The sequence below is a fragment of the Spea bombifrons genome, chromosome 1, assembly GCF_027358695.1.
Source record: "Spea bombifrons isolate aSpeBom1 chromosome 1, aSpeBom1.2.pri, whole genome shotgun sequence".
In the NCBI taxonomy this organism is placed as follows: Eukaryota; Metazoa; Chordata; class Amphibia; order Anura; family Pelobatidae; genus Spea; species Spea bombifrons.
This window is the reverse complement of record NC_071087.1, coordinates 31086243-31103852: the sequence shown is the minus strand read 5'-3', so window position 1 is coordinate 31103852 and position 17610 is coordinate 31086243. Positions and strand designations below refer to the sequence as shown.

The window sequence follows — 17610 nt, the reverse complement described above, 5'->3', positions numbered from 1 at the left end:
TGCTTTTGAGGATTACAACTTCCATCAGCATTCTGGTGGTAGTTGTTAAAGTCAACAAAAGTTTACTGATCATATTAAAAGAAAACATTAAAGAGCTTTATTATTATTATATTATTTAATATAGCCATATTATAAGCAGCCATAGAAGGCCAGTTCCTACCTAAATGCAATGATTGAACTTTATTTATTTTTTTTCTATTATTGTTGGAGAAGCTGTCGATTCATATGTAACCAATCTGCAGCTTTCTCTCTTTTTCAGAGCAAGCCAGTATGTTTAACATAAAATGCAGGGATTTTCTCTATACTCTAGACTGTCTCCTGGAGGTAGTAAAACGCCTACTAGTTAGCTCATGACGCTACACTTAAACGTGGAGAGGGGACCTCAGAGTGCCACAATATATGTGGTATTTGTTTATCACTGGGTCAGCTACATGCCACATTTGTAGCTGGTATAAGTGTTTGTGTGTTAGCATGGATGTGTAAGTGGTGTAAGATGATGTGCGTTATTAGCATGCGTGTGTAAGTATATGTGAGTATGAATGTATATGTGTAAGGTTTTGTGTATGAGAGCATGAATGTGTAAGTGTGTTACGATATATGCGTATGTGTAAGTGTGTGTTAACATGGATGTGTATGTCTAAGTGTTTGTGTGTGAGCATGTATGTGTAAGTGGTGTGTATTAGCATGAGTTTGTTAAGCTGGTTTGTGGCAAAGAAGGCACAGACAAGCGGTTTGGAGGCACTAACAAGCTGTTTGGTGGCAAAGATGGCACAGGCAGCCTCTTCGGGGTACGAACATGGCACAGGCAGGCTGTCTAGGAACACCGATAAGCTGTTTGGTGGGAAAATAAGTCACAGGCAGGATGTTTAGGGGCAAAGATGGCACAAGCAGGCTGTTTGGTTGAACTGACACACTGTTTTGGGGGCAGAGATGGCACAAGCAGACTGTTTGGGGCTATCATGGCACTGGTAAGCCATTTGGTGGCACAGGAGGCACTCACAAGCTGTTTGAGTAGAAAGGAGGCACTGCAGGACATGTTGCTTTGTGAAGATTGTGTTTTTGCATACTCTTGGTAGCAGTGGTAGGTCCCACAGATTAGACAAATTAGCATACTAAGACATCACTTCAGTGTTGTCAAATGTTCAATTGATTATTGTGACCTATCCGTTTCATAAATAAATTGAGTTCTACTAGTATCATCTGAATTTCGAGAAGATTACATGAAGCTCATATGTTTTTGACACACTAGCCTGAATGTGATGTAAATCTATTCATTTTCTGGTGTATACAGCACATAGGGTGTACCCGTTACTTCTTTGTTATACCCAATTACAGAATCAGTAATATGATTACATTCTAGCATATCTTTTAAAATACGTTAAGATGATTCAGATTGCATAGTTTGCAGGTTCACCTCTTTGTCTATGTTGGTCTCATCAGCGTAGGTAGCACCTGGTGGTATTTCATTAATCTTCTGAAGTCTTTTTTGTAACATTTCATAACTAGTCCGATTTAATATCAATGCATCTTCTTTGCTTGATGATCTGATGAAGCAGAGAAGCAACATTTTAAGGCAATTTAAGTCTAATCAAATTAAAGTATCAAAAAGTATTTAAAAATGTAATAAATTGCAGGCAAAAACACTTGTGACAACAATGCATCTGTGCTACACTATTTCGATGTCCTATAATTAGATATGTTACTTATATTGTGTTTGCTTGTTTATAAATGGCTCTCATTTTTGTTCTCACATTATAGCCAATAGGCTTACAACAGCAGGTCCAGGGGTGAGGCAGTTCTCCGGCAGTAAAACCAGTGGGCACATTGTCCCCTTGGGTGATCAGACTCCTCTTCGTGCCACTAATAAATGGCCCATTTAGACTGTTATGTGACATAGCATGTGTACATACTAGGATATCAAACAGAACTAAACCAAGAAGAATCAGACAGTAAATTTTGAATTTCCACCTTCAATTTCCAAGTTGTGGTGCTCAAGCTACATATAAAGTAGCAGGCATAATGCAAATGAGGGACCCCATGCAAGCAGGTATGGAATAAACAATGACATATATTGTGTCCTTCAAATCCCAAAGTGCATTAGAAACTTTTAGAATGCTTTAAAAGTTTTTTTGCCCATATTGGCATACACGTATTTGCTGGCCATACTCAGTATGCTGAAGGATTTTGCCACTCCTCGTCTGAGGAAGTTTCCTGGAATGTTAGGCTACTAAAGTCATTCCAGCATGTCTTAAGGTAAGTATGTGTCTGTAGTGGTCCCAGAAAAGGAACTACTGAGACACAAGAGGGATCCATAAATTCTCGAACTGTCACATGCAACAAGGTACACATGGTCACATGGTTGGATGGATGGATATCTTAGTATATTTTAGTATATTTTAGTATATTTTAGTATACTTTAAACTTTTTAAAGAAGCTCTTCATTGCAACCTTCAGGTAAGTTAATTCAAACATATAACATGAAGCCTGCAAGCATTCAGATTGAAAAGATGTACCGTACTTACTGTTGAGATTTTTTCAGTTTTCTGGATTTTGTTTCAAGTTTCTTAATTTCTATATCAACTTTTACTGTTTGCTTCGCTTCAGATATCTCAGTTAGAGAACACAACAAATCTTCTGACAGTCTTTCCACTAGAATTTTATTGAACCTTAATAAAATGATAGAAAAATATTGTCATAATGTATAAATTAACAGTAAAGACAATTATAGACTGTGAAGTGGTCCAACAATTGTGTGGCATGGAGCTAAAACACCAGTATGCAATTTAACATACTTAATGGACACTCATCCCCAAGATGCATATCCCATATGATGTCTATATATTGACTCCCCTTAGTACATATCTAGGGCTGGACTGGGGTTAAAACTTGGTCTTACAACCTTTTGGCACATACCTAAGCTTTTCTAAGGTAAACTAGTCTTTAAATATCCCAAAACAAGTATGTACTGCAATTAGTTTCACAAAAAAATGTTTTGCCAAAAACTGCAAAGTCAATTCCCTCTGAAATCATTGAGTTGACTTTCGAAACACCTCCCCCTAATTACTATGCATTTTGCAGGGCCAGCTGAGCCCCCTTGTATGGGAATCTAATTTGGGTTGGGCGTTCATGATAGAAATTTATATCAGGGTGATGAAAAACTAAATTTTTCTCTTTTGCTGAACGTAGCCCACAGTGTCCTTTAGACAGCCCAACAAGAGCTGTCTATATACCGTATTTGCTCGATTATAAAACAAGGTTTTTATATTCCTCTCTGGCAGCCGGTGAATGTCTGTGCATAAGGCATACCAGGGGGCAAAGTGGCATATAGGGGCAGAGTGGCATATAGTGGGGGTATAAGGCATATCGGGGTGGTAGAATGGCATATAGGAGGTATAAGGCATAGCTGGGGGGCAGAGTAGCAAACCATGTGGCAGATGTTCATAACTGGGGAGCTGGTTGGCAAATAAAAAGAAATAAAAAAATCAGTTTTTATTAAAAAAAATCGTTTACATGTGAATTAGTATTTACTAGTAAAACTTTTTTCCTATAGGGTAGTCTTATATTCAGGCATTTTCTTTTTTTCTAAATTAATATTCAAATGTTGGGGGGTCATCTTTTATTCAATATACAGTAATTTTAGTTTGTTTTAATTTTTTAATGAAAAATATTCACAAAAACATATAAATATGCAACTTACGCAAAAAACAGCGCAGGGAGTTTATTTTCTTCCTTAAGTTTTTCAACAAGTTTTGGAAACAATTCTTCACACATCATTCCAGGAGGTGGCTCAGCAACTTGAAGATGCTTAAGAACATCACCTGTCTAAAGAAAATTTATAGATAAATCAAAAATTAAACATCAATTATGTAGAGAAAGATCTTTTAAAAAATACATTGAAATGAGGGATAGTTTTTTCCTACTAACTGTGACAAAAATCTTACTACTGTTCAGTCCCAAGATCATTCTTCAGCAATGGAAACCACAGTGCTCATGCACAGCAAAGTATTCTACAGGAGGGCAACACACAGGCAGCCTACAGTGCCTCCTATCCATTCACCTACTCCCCCCAAATGTATGTTCCTGCACCCATGTTGGTGTCACACATTCATATTGTGGAAGGTATAGGCTGGAGCCAGATCCTTCATCCACTGTTCAGGGGTAAGCCTAGGCCTACTGGTGTATTTTGTAATAAAAAACACACACATTTTAACACGCAAACTTGCTTTAACACATACTCACTCTAACAACATACACACACTATCTCCCTCCCCTCCCTTACAACACTAACCCTAGGCTTACCCTTGATCCTCTAACACCATAAGACAACACACACACTCACACTAACACCATACTCCCACTCACACATAAATGATGATACCAAATAAAAACGTACACTCATGCTAACACCATAGGTTAACAAACATGCACACTGCAACTTCATATCCTGACACATGCACGCATGTTAACATTATACACTTATACACTGTAACACAATATACTGACAAACACATACAAGTCATACACTGACACACACTCTAACACCATATAGTAACACACACACACATGCTAATAGCAAATGTTCATACTAAATCCATAATCTCACACTCTAACACCAAACATATGCACACTCTGATGCCATACAGTAACACACACTCTAACACCATACCCAAACATACATACAGCACTCCATTTCCCATTATCACTGCGGATCACTACGGATGGTATTTTGTCTTATCAGCAACAGTGTTTGTTTGGAGTGGAATCTGACAATTTAAGAGACCCTGCCCTAGTAATGTCACCTTTTTATCAATCAATTTCCTATGACAGAATTCTTCATTTAGACCAAGGCATACTTTTAAATTGAGAATGTTAACGCACCTATGTTAAGCTGATTAGTGCCTGTAAACTTTATGTAGAACTGAGAAGCCATATCATAAAAATAGGAGGTTTGATATTTTAGATGTCATGCAGTGATGTAGCCATATAGAGGCACAATAAGGCACTAGAATTCTGAAATTTGTCCATTAAGATACAAAATGTTAATATATGATATATGCTGATAATACCGTACCAACATTTAATACAAGCTCTTCATTACCTTCTCAGCATGCCCATTTTTTGTCCAGTTAATTAATTCTGTCTTCAGTTCTTCTTCAAATTTGCTTGACTCATTTTTTGTAATGATTATTTTGTCTTTGATATGCATGTTCTCCTCAGGATCCAGTTCCTTTGTCAATAAAAAATTACATTGGAACATTGTATTTGATCATTATTGTTATTGAGGTGGTGTAAACCAAATACCGGGGTGTGTCAATTGACCGCATGCAAATTAATTTATTGGTTAAGAAAATGATTGAATGTTACATGAGCTTTTGGGACCTCAGAGGAGTTTTGTTTAGATGGCAGATCTCAATTTACACCATAGATGGTTCATCAAATGCATCATGCCAAGATAAAAACCCAACCATTATGGCACTTACAGGGAATGACCAAAACTTACAGACCATAGTATATATGTTGAATCTTGGGGTAACTTGTAGTGATCTACTTTGACAATAAAATATCACTTTCACCGTATCTGAATAGCTCCTTAACGATGTCTAAAGCTTTCAGAAATACACATGATTCTTTACTAAACACCTCAGAGCGTAGAAAGCAAATATTGGTTGCATTTCTCATGTTGTCAATCAGTTGTATTCATTTAACTGGGAGTTTACAAGTGGGTTGAGGACTTTTAAGGTTCTGACTTCATTTTGATTACTCAAGGGTCGCCTCCAGCAAGTTCCAAGAATATGGGGAGGTTTCTCGAATGCCATGTCACAAATCTAAATGTACATTATAAAGAGCCAAATCAGCCTTTCTCGCCTTGCAGGAGAAGCACAGTGTGGTGGAACCCTCACAATAAAAGCAGGTAATATATCTGCAGACTCAAAAGTTTATGTCAGACCCTAGGATTTCCTAAATATGAAATTACACTCCATCTAAAACTTTTTACAATGGATACATAATTCAGCAGCTATTTCTTTCTATGTGTGCGGGCTTTGATAAATTAAATCTCCTTAAAATAACATTTTTGTTATTAGAAATTTGGAGCTGTTGACTGCATGGCTTAAACGTCTACCTTTTTTTTTTACTGCCCTTGCAAACACAAGCTAATACTAATATCCCAACCCAAAAAAAAAAACATAAAGTCAGTTTCTTACCTTTGCCCTGGGCCAACTTGGCCATACTTTCACCATTGCGTCATATAGTTGTATATTTTCCCTTGGAGAGAAAGTCAAATCCTTTGGAATGCCATATTTTTTTATCTAAATTATGGAATGTATGTGTTACTCAACACAAGTTGAAACAATGGGACAATGTTGGATATATGTTCCATTTTGGGGGTTTTTACGCCTTCATATAGATCAGCAAAAATAGATACTTGGAATGCTTAAATTAGATTAACTTTGTTAACTTTTTTGTAACCTGAGTAAATATATAACTATGAATAAGAAAATAACTAAATTCCACACAATATTTTTGTAATATGTTTACAATTATACAGAGCTTAATAAGGTAGTTTGTTAATGCTTTCAAAAATAGCATTATATAAATATAATTTTATAATAATGCTGTAATTAATTAAACCCAAACTTCTATGAGTTCAGGGTCCTGAGGTCAGAAACTTCAGTGAAATAATAATACAGAAGGATATTTTCCTTCCTCTTGACTTGAACATTTTACTTCTTGGTCAAAATAAGTAGCACCAAAAACATAGAAATGACCCTCAAAAAATATCTTTATATTGTGTTTATATTTTTTACATAAAAAATGCAGATTAAGCAGTGCCTTAAATTTAATCAAGTTCTAAGGCTCTGTCTAAAAGGGCAGTTACTATTTTCGTGGCAAATACCCCTTTGCATTGTTTTTGTACTTACATGATCTATAGTTAATGCAGCACACGGGTGGTGGTGCTCAAAATTGATGTTGGAATCTTTTACAGAACACACATACTTTTCAAGATCATTGTACCTCTTCTCATGCAGCACTGAAAAAAATAATAAAGTATACAATTATTTAAAAGCATGTTTAATGATTTGCAAAAATAATATCTAAATGTTTGATTACATGAAAAAAAAAATCTTATATCATTTTTTAAATGATAGACATCGTTTAGTTTTCCAACATAAGCTTATACATAGTAACTGTATATCCAATGTGTGAAAAATAAAGCTTCCCATTTGCTTTTCTATGTATGTGTGTGAATCTCAGAAGGCTTTTTTGTCCAAAAATTCATGAATTTAGAATTTCTATTTACCAAGACGAACTCTGTAAGACTTTTTTGTCCTCAAAGCTTGTTTTTTCCCTCCTCTTTTAGGCATTTGAGCAAGGCTACTGGTTTCCATCACTTCTTCTCTCTTCTGCCAGTATGTTTTTACTGATTGAAGCCACCTTACCAATAAATGTAGTTGTAATTAAAAGAAATTGAGATAAAACCTGGCATATATGATTTTTATATTAAAAAAACATCATCATCTGCAATTAAGAATTCATCATTGTGGATGCAGCATTTTCTAAAAGTAATTTAGCTTTTTATTAATACTTATTAGAATTGTTCTATTTAAATAAATGTTTTATATTCAACTTCTGAGTTAAGCAGTATGATGTGTAAACCCCCTGGACCCCAATGTCCCTTATACATCCCTAGGTTGTTGCCTAGGTTTCCTAGCTAAAAGTAAAAAATTACTTACGCTGTTAGATGTTCTGGGTTGCTAATTGTTGCAGACAAAGCTAGGAATGGGCAACGAATCATGACTAGGATATGTTCCCAAACATCTGCCCCTATTTCTCCTCCCAGGCAGTGAACCTTGTATTGTAAAATAAAAAACTCATTATAATTACATTAATTTAAAGAGTGCCAGCAGATTCCATGGCAATATTACAATAGAAAGATAATAAATATACAAATTGACAGTAAGATTAACACGTCAAGACAAACTGGCACAGAAAAGGAGGGTCCTGTTCTTGCGGGTTTAAAATCTATTAGATGGTTGATAGAGAATGAGCAAAGGACAGGGTTGACACAATAAAACACAGTATAGCTATACCCATTTTAATTTAAACACTTACACCAAGGGTTTTGAACACCAGTCAATATAGTGTTTCAAGATTCAATACACTGGCGTAACCACAAGGGTCACAGTGGTTGCAACTGCGACGTGGCCTGTGCCTCTAATTGTGTGTGTGTGTGAGCAATGGACGAGTACTTGTTTGTGTGACCATGAATGTGTAATTGTTCTTCTGTGTGAGTATGGATGTGTAATTGTGTTTCTGTGTGAGCATGGATGTCTGTGTGTAAGCAAGTATGTCTAACTCTGAGTGTGTGTGTGCACATGGATGTGTAATTGTGCTTGTGTGTGAGCATGGATGTGTAATTCTTTGTGTGAGCATGGATGTGTAATTGTGTGTGTGTGTGCACATGGATGTGTAATTATGTGTGTGTGAGCATGGATGTGTAATTGTGCTTGTATGTGAGCATGAATGTGTAATTCTTTGTGTGAGCATGGATGTGTAATTGTGTGTGTGCACATGGATGTATAATTGTGTGCGTGTGTGAGCATGGTTGTGTAATTGTGTGTGTGCGTGTGTGAGCATGGATGTGTAATTGTGCTATGAAGAAGGTGATATGAAGAATTTTTAGACAACTATCTAACAACAACTTAGTTCTCAAGCCCATTGAATATCTTGTGATCATGTCCAGTTTCTGGAACTTTGTCTGAATGATAACAATGCTTGAAGAAAATATTCATAAGAAACATACCCACCTCATCAAATATTACATATTCAATCTTCTTTATCCATGTCTGGCGATGAGGTGACAAAAGCAGAATCTCCAAGCATTGTGGCACAGTGACTAAAACCTGAAGGATCGTAGAAAAATGCATTATTAAGGGACAGATATTCCTACAATTAATTAACAATTTCAAAAATTCCATGACACAAAGAAACATATAGGAACCAGTTGTAAAAATCCCGGAGCCATGGCTGTGTGGCTCCTGATATTATGGCAGCATTTCCGAATAGAAAACATTTAAGTGTGGAGGCAGGGGGATTGGATGCTGTAGATGTCAGCCTGGGTATATTACCAGCATTCCACATTTTCTTGGTGATTTTGACATAACATAACATTACAGTATACATACTTGACAGTTTAGTGCATCAGTGCGATAATCCCTTGTGAAAACACCACAGAGCGCCATACCATCAGGCAGATTTTTTGTGAACTGGTTAGTTACAGTGGCTACTACTTGATTTACCAGAGCCTGTAAATTAAATACATTGCATTAATGTGGTATTCATACACGTGCTCATGATTTGGTTATTCAAGTATTTTATGATTTTATTTAGAAATCACCAGATATGTACAGTCTGTGTTTTTTGCATCAACATTATAGTTGGGTACTGCCTTAGGCTTGACCAAATGCAACACCACAGTTAATCAAGTGGACCAACCTCTAGGGTCCACTACCCTCGCTATTAAGTGCTTGGTTATGAAGTCAGCAGCTAATGGGTTGGGGATCTCCATGGACAATTCAGCATAAGCTAATTAGACTATCTGCCCTTGTTTTTGGCATAGTAGAGCTTCCCCCGCCCCAAGAACCAGCTATTCTATGTCTAGTTGGCCTCAGCCAGTATGCACAACTCCCCAGGATAACTAAAACTGCAGCGACCTATACCATAACCTTTACAATTTTTTTTGTTGTTAAACTGAATTTTTAGTATGGATTTTACATCCTCTTTCTGATACTACCTACATCTCTCACGAAATATTTTAATAATTTATCCTTCTCCTTTACCACTAGAATAGTTCATGCTTGTCCTATGCTGGTCCATCAGTACTAGAAAATATGGGGTACAAATTACTGCATACTACAAATGGAGCCATGAAGAAAAATATTTGAAAATATTTAAAATCTAAAATGAAAAAGTTACAAGCTATTTAGCATTTGTGAGTTGATGGGACTATGTCAGGCATTTTGAAAGCCTACCTTTGTAGGAGCCACATAAACTACAACACTTTCATCACTTTTTCTCAGGACTTTTTCCATGCAATAGTAAGATGCATATGTTTTGCCCGAAGACGTTGGGGCAACTATCACTGCTGACTCTTTATTATCAACCACATCAAGAAGTTCTCTCTGTTAATGAAATTTAAAAAAATTGTATTTTTAATTAATTGTAAATAGAAGCTTAATTACGTATATATAGTACTAATAAATTTGATTACCTGCCATGTGTCTGGTATGAAATGCTCAACTCTGGGGTCTGGATCAGATCTCTCATCTCTTAACAGGTATGGTCCCATGTACTGCATTTGGAACCGACTAGAACCAACTCCAACTGTATATTCTCTGTTTATCGTCTTATGTCCAAAGCTTGTTATGTTCTTATCTCCAGGGACGGACACTTTGCCATCACCAGGGTCAGTTACCTTTCCATCTCCAGGGAGGGTTATCATCTTGTTTTCAAGTCTGGTTACCTTTTCATCTCCATCATTAGTCACCATCTTATCTCCATGGTTGGCTGCCTGGAAACATTTTAATATTTATATATGCATTTGTTTTTTAAGTAATCATATTTGATCCATATGAATTCATAGTGAGATTTTTGGCTAACGCAGAACTTATTTTATAGCAGTATCTATAAAGTGAAGCATGCATGGTCAAAGCTCCTATTTTAGACTAATTATGTGAAAATCAACTTATTTTTCAAATTATTCTACTCAAATGTATCCTACCTATGCATTGCTTCAAGTTTGACACAGGATAGCCACATAGTATAATGTGTAATAATGTGCACATGTACCGACGGTGTGTTGTGTCATTCTTTAAAGGGGGCATTTTCAGGAGATGGAAATTTGGTATTTGTTTGTGGGTTTACTATGGGATAGTCGGCAGCATGGGTCCTTGGCAGTCCTCAATGTCAAGGGTTTTTACAGTAAGAACAGTAAAGGTATGGAATTCTTTTACCCAAAGAAATTGTGCTATCAAATTTGATATATTATATTTTATGGGCTAGATTATTTTAAACCGAAGAAGAATATACAGTGATATAATAGGTTAAAAGGACAGGATTAGTTATAGTTTGTTTCAGGGATGCCATCAGAAATCTTGAGGCCCAGTACATGCTTAACACTTGGCCCCTATGCTCTCCTCCTCAGCCCGCCGATGTCCATCCAATTGCCCCACCCAGTGATCCATCCTTCACTCCGCCTTAAGATGGTCCCATAAGCACACCTTATGCGAACAGGGGGAAGCCTAGGGTTAGTGGTATCTGGGTGCAGTATTTCTTCAAGGCCCGCTATAACTAACAAGCATACATACTAACACGCAAATTCACTTTAGCACTCATTCACTCTACACATTTGTTCTCCACCTCTCCCCCTCCCAGGCACCACTAACCCTAGGCTGACCTTTTACACTCCAACACACAAAGCAACAATAACACACACAGATGCTAACACTAAATAATATCACTCATGCTAACACCATACACTTACCCATTCCATACCATAACAGACCATAACCGTAACAAACACACATATACTATCGCATGCCCTCCAACTGTCCCAATTCAGGCAGGATAGTCCCAATTTTGGGTCTCTGTCCCGATGTCCCGCTTTGCAGGGGCAGAGGAAGGGTGTGGCGAGAGCGATACTCACCTCAGGTTCTGCTGCAGGGGGCGCACAGCAGCTGCAGCCTGCACACTAGTTGGGAGATCACGATCTCCCACTAGTCGGCTCAACATTAGGGAACGCGAGGTATGTCACTTCAGACATCAATCTGTCTAATCAATATGCGTCGGCAAATAATGCTGAGCGTGGGGATATGGCATCATCCCTGCGCTATACAGCAATAGAAGGCGCGTAGTGAAGAGGGAGCAGTAAAGTGAGGTCTGAAGTGCTCCCACCACAGGATGCAGGATACAGGATGGAGGAAAAAGTAAGAAGGCTGGAGGAAGAGGTAAGAGGTATGTGTGTGTAAGGGCAGTGTATATGTGTGTGTGTAAGGTCAGTGTACATGTACATGTGCGTGTAAGGGCAGTGTATATGTGTGTGTAAGGGCAGTGTACATGTATATGTGTGTGTGTGTGTAAGGGCAGTGTATGTGTGTGTGTGTGAGGGCAGTATACATGTATATGTGTGTGTAAGGGCAGTGTACAGGTATATGTGTGTGTAAGGGCAGCATACATGTATATGTGTGTGTGTGTAAGGGCAGTGTATATGTGTGTGTAAGGGCAGTGTATGTGTATATGTGTGTAAGGGCAGTATATGTGTGTGTGTAAAGGCAGTGTATGTGTATATGTGTGGTTATGGGCAGGTGTGTGTAAAGGCAGTGTGTAGGCGTGCTGGGAGGGAGGCTAATTAAAAAAATCTCTGCTGCTGTAGACTACTCTGCTGCTGTGGACTACATTATGGCGGACACCTGGCTGGCTGAGAATCATGAGAATTTTAGTTCACAGCTAACATCTGCAGCTTTACTTTTGCTGCACTTCCCATGACGCTCATTTTTAATATGCATGACTGTGCTGACAAAAACGAAGCATGTTTTAAGTGGGAATGCAAGTGGGACATTTTAAAGTGTAATTGCTTGTATTGGTGAGTTCTGTGAGATTTAAAAAAAAAAGTGTCCCACTTTCACATTTTGAAATGTTGGGAGGTATGCTATCATCATATGCTCACAAAGATTAACACCTTACAGTAACACACATACATGCTAACCCCATACACCAATACACACACTCCAACACTGCATGTGGATATACAGACTTGCAAATGCCATATAGTAACACACAAAACACCATACACACACATAAGCTAACACAACAGTCTTATATAAATGCACACACACAACATAAACTAAAACACACACATTGACTCAACACACAGTAACATGTTTATCCACACACTAACATACTTACACACAGTAAAATACTTACACACACTTACATACTTACACACATACAGTAACATATTTTTACACACACTAACACACACACATAAACATCCTTACACACACACACACAGAGTAACATACTGACATACATACACACACAGAGTAACACCCACTACACATGTACCCCCTGATGGCAGCCCTGGTTTGCAGGTCAAGTGAGAAATCAGAAATAATTGTGATAAACAAGATTGTATGATTATATAAGAAGTCTTATTAAATTCATACTATATGCAACAATTTGCCCACTTTTTTGTGGGACATAAACTAATACCTTAGGTGGTTGCATAAAACACGCCAAGTTCTCAAATCCTAGAAAATTAAGATATTCAGCAATCATCTTTCTATGCTGTTTCTGCAGCAATGCTTCATGCTTGTTCATAATCGTGTGTATTTTCTTCATAACTTCTACAGCAATATTGATATCTCTTTGATCTTTGGCTAAATAAAAAGATAAAAACAACATTTAAGCGGATCTGCCACTTTTTGAAACCCTACCAACCATGTCTTTATGGGCCTTGCTTTGTGCACTAGGGCAAAGTCATGCTGGAATATAAAAGGGCTTTCCTCAAACTGTTCCCACAAACTTGGGACCTTAGCATTGTTCAAAATGCCTTGCTATGCCAAAGCATTAAGATTTTCCTCACTGGACCTAGCCAAAATCTTGATTTCAATAATTAAGAGGTGTGTCCCAATATTTTTGTCCATATAGTGGTGCACAAAGCAAGGTCCATAAAGACATGGTTGGATGAGTTTGGCATGGAAGAACTTGACCATCCTGCACAATCCCATCAACCACCTTTGGGATGAACTGGATGACAGGCTTTCCAGCATCAGTACCTAACAAATGTTCAAATGCTCTACTGGATGTATGTGCAAGAATTCCCACAGAAACACTCCAACAACTTGGAAGCCTCCCCAGAAGAGTGAAAGCTGTTATAGCTGCAAAGGGAGGGGGGGGACTTTTATTTTCATAAAAGTCCCTGTGTGTGTAATGGTCAGGTGTCCCAATACTTTTCTCCATCTAGTGTATATACACACACATACAGACAGACTCGCAGAGAAAGAGAACAGAAACACTTTCTCCACATATCTGACTGTAATATTTTGGCATCTTGGAGTACTTCCACAAAAGGGCAGAGTCAGCGTATGCCCCCCAGGGACAGCCTCTCCCTATTCCTCCAATTGGGGGAGAGGGTGTGCAATGAGTCTTCACCTTTTTGATGAAGCCATCCAAGAGGCATGGTTAATGGACCTGATACTGGGGAGAAGTGGATGAAGAAAGAACACAGAGGAAAAAAGAAGAGGAAAGAGGTAAATCCTTATGTTTGGTCTTACCTATGGTAGTGTAAATTCTCACCTAAATCTAACAATAGCAAACATTAGCCTGGTCTTGAAATAAACTAAAAATTGCATCATCATTCAAACGGTTGTAAGGAATCAGGATTAATGTGCTAAGTTTAATCACTTACATTTCAGTCTGCAATGTTCCTGCCACACCTGGAAGCAGGTATTTAATGCTGTAAACTCTGCACAAAATTTCACAGATGGTGTTGCTATGCTTTTGATGAATTGGTCCTGTCTTTTTATTCCTAGGAAAATGTCCCTCTTGATTTCATTTTGAAGACCAGAAGCCATTGTTCTCCACTTTTCTGTATCTTTGTTTTCTTCCATGGCTTTAGCCTTCCTTTGGTTCTCTTCTATAATTGCATCCTTCTTTTTTACCTTGTAATGCAAATACAAGTCTTTTAACAAGTTTGAATGTTTCTAATATAGAAGCTTGGGTCCCCATTATGATATAACGGGTCTGGTCCATATCCCTTCTACAAAGCTGTTATTGTTTGTACTCCAGTGGGGAACCACTAGTATATACATGCCTAGCAGCACTTGTTGATGCCTGATCGCCACTTAAAAGCTTTTCAGTTTAACTAGTACGTACTTTGTTACTTAACAAGTAGAACCATGTTGCAAGATAACCAAGTGTCATCCAAGTATACAGGAAATGGGAATTTAATCCTTGAAGTTCTCTTATATCTTATTCCTTTAACTTCTAATTCTCATTTTATCTTCAAGACTATTATACAACTAGAGGGAGACTGTAACATTCTTGGACCCATTAGCATTATGCATAACAATATATATATATATATATATATATATATGTATATATATATATATATATATATATATGTATATATATATATATATATATATATATATATATATATATATATATTATATATATTAGTAGTAGAAGCATTATTAAACACTCATCTACAGACAGAAGCCAGAAGGCTTGTGGCTTGTTTTTTCCCCAGAAATCCCATGGTGCTGCAACAACCACAAGGAATTCTGGGTAGGTGAATGCAAATAAGGTCAACAATCACCTTTTGCCTCTATTTCCACTTTATACATGGATCCCTTGAAAGAAATTGCCCGCTGTACAAGACAAAACCTGGGCAACAGGTGCAGTAGCCAGATCACCACTCATGGACAGCTGTTTCGTCCTTAATGGGACTCGTCAGCAAGATGTTGGGATACTGCTTCCCCAAGCCTCAAAGAGTAAGCAAATAAGGTAATTGTTGACCTTATTTGCGTTCGCCTACCCAGAATTTCTTATGGTTGTGGCAGCACCTATTAGTAGAATTCCAAGCAAATGGTGCAATACCAGCTGGTAGGGAATACTTGTTCCTCATTCCTCTTTTTCAACCATCCCATGACTTAGATCCCATGATCTAGGTTTGTCTGTGGATTCATACTTACCCAAGGTTCCTTTTTCTTCCCAAGTTTGGGGCCTTCATGTGACTTTTCCAGCTCATCACGTTGTACAACAATATTCTTAACCATTGTCACGCCTAAGCTTTGTCCATAATAACGCTGAAAAGTCTGGTACTTTTGATATTGTTTCATTGCCCATTTACTTTGATTTAATTCTGTTGAGGTAAGCAGGTACATTTTATTATTATATGACTCTAATGCAGCTAAATATTTAATTGATGTTGTTGAATATGACAAGGCAATCTACCACTTAAACACGTTACAAAGTCAAATAGTATCAATAGTAGACAAGTGTACAATTAACAAATGGCAGCAAATACATTTCGGCAGCAGAATAATAAAAATGTTTCTTGATTAAGAACGAACTGATGTAATCTATTTTCCATTAAATGCACGTCCCATCACATTCAAAATCCATGTTTCCTTTGGAATTCTCGTATCCCTCACCTACTACATTCTGAAACAGCTTAGAAATAAGTTTTCTCTTCCAGTATTAGGTGAAATAGAGCAGCATAAAAGAAGACTATAACATTTTTATATTATGACAATTACATCGTTATAAGAAAAAAAATGTTTTGTTTCAGTAGCTTTTCATTACCAGTGAACCCTTGCTTTGTGCGGTCGTAGTCATCACCGAGTGGTTTCCCAGAATGCCAATGAAAAAGTTCATCATATGACTTTGTCTTATTTAGTAAAGTCATCACAGGATCATCGCTTAAATATAAAACATAATTAATTTACATGTTCTTAAGAAAATAAATGAGGCAGTGTAGGCACTAGTAGACATACTTGCAAACTAAATATATAAAGCATGGGGATTGTTACTGAAATGGGGTAAATAACAAACTTCAGACTTTAAAAAATAAAGCAGACAAAAGGAAATATACTCTCCCTAGTAAGCTCTGCAAGCTTTGTAGCACTCCTCCAGTCTAGATGTATATAAAACGACACAGAGAACAGAGGGAGATTCTGGGAGATCATTTTTCTCTGTTCTCTGTGTCGTCCAATTTAGACCTATATATTCCTTTCCTGGCCTTCCATGCATTTGTATGACTTATGGCAAAATGTTTTCTGCTGTCCCCTTGAGGATCTCCGACAAACAATAAAACTCAGTTAAGAAACAAGCTGCTTTAGCTCCCTCAACCTCCAAAATACATTGTTAACGGTGTCTTCACTTTTTGGCCCATTGTATAACATATAGTGCTCCTCGTCTTATCCCCTGATACGTTTATCATAGGTAGATCCATAATTGCATCTCAGGTGTAGCAGAATTATAGTATATACTGTATACATATATTAGTGTGCATGCAGAGGACTATGTCCTTTAGGATTGGATCTCGGTGCAAGAACTGGACAAATCTGTGTTGTATCAAAAAAAAAACGATGAGAGCAGAAAATATCATTAACCAACAGAAAAACTGTAGGGGCAAGAGCCACCCGGGATTTATCTAACCCTAGTTGGTGCTATCATATAAATGGCTCAAGTCATTCATTTAAATTTAGCTTGGATACCATCCATTCTAATTTAAATCAGAATATCAAAATAGACAATTACTTGCTTACTCCGATATGTACAGCCTTGCTAGAAAAACACACTTTTCTTTACCTACCTACTCAAAAAAGGTAGCTCCTTCATGATGTCTCCAGCAAAATCTTCAATTATGGCCGATCTAATGGGTATGAGGCCTGCTGTAGGTATCTTCTCCCTTTTCACTTGGGAACCGTAAAAAAATTATGTTAATTAACAAAAAGAAACGTGTATTGTTTAAAAGTATAGGTTAAACATTCAGAAACAATACTGACACCAGTGGTTTACCCAATTCTTTGTTTTCTCACA

At 37.3% G+C, this 17610-nt stretch overlaps 1 protein-coding gene across 1 annotated transcript in view; it reads right to left on the bottom strand.

Moving 5' to 3' along the window:
* DDX60 (DExD/H-box helicase 60) overlaps nucleotides 1-17610 on the bottom strand; it is a 45126-nt gene that overhangs the window by 14898 nt on the left and 12618 nt on the right. The window contains exons 11-27 of the mRNA XM_053459924.1: nucleotides 17384-17486; nucleotides 16372-16487; nucleotides 15759-15928; nucleotides 14468-14720; nucleotides 13270-13436; nucleotides 10271-10570; nucleotides 10032-10181; nucleotides 9186-9305; nucleotides 8808-8903; nucleotides 7734-7849; nucleotides 7301-7434; nucleotides 6921-7030; nucleotides 6204-6308; nucleotides 5099-5227; nucleotides 3698-3822; nucleotides 2523-2666; nucleotides 1415-1544 (exon numbers count right to left, since the gene is read on the bottom strand). Coding sequence (XP_053315899.1) covers nucleotides 1415-1544; nucleotides 2523-2666; nucleotides 3698-3822; nucleotides 5099-5227; nucleotides 6204-6308; nucleotides 6921-7030; nucleotides 7301-7434; nucleotides 7734-7849; nucleotides 8808-8903; nucleotides 9186-9305; nucleotides 10032-10181; nucleotides 10271-10570; nucleotides 13270-13436; nucleotides 14468-14720; nucleotides 15759-15928; nucleotides 16372-16487; nucleotides 17384-17486 — 2468 coding nt within the window. The remainder of the gene's footprint in view (nucleotides 1-1414; nucleotides 1545-2522; nucleotides 2667-3697; nucleotides 3823-5098; nucleotides 5228-6203; nucleotides 6309-6920; nucleotides 7031-7300; nucleotides 7435-7733; nucleotides 7850-8807; nucleotides 8904-9185; nucleotides 9306-10031; nucleotides 10182-10270; nucleotides 10571-13269; nucleotides 13437-14467; nucleotides 14721-15758; nucleotides 15929-16371; nucleotides 16488-17383; nucleotides 17487-17610) is intronic.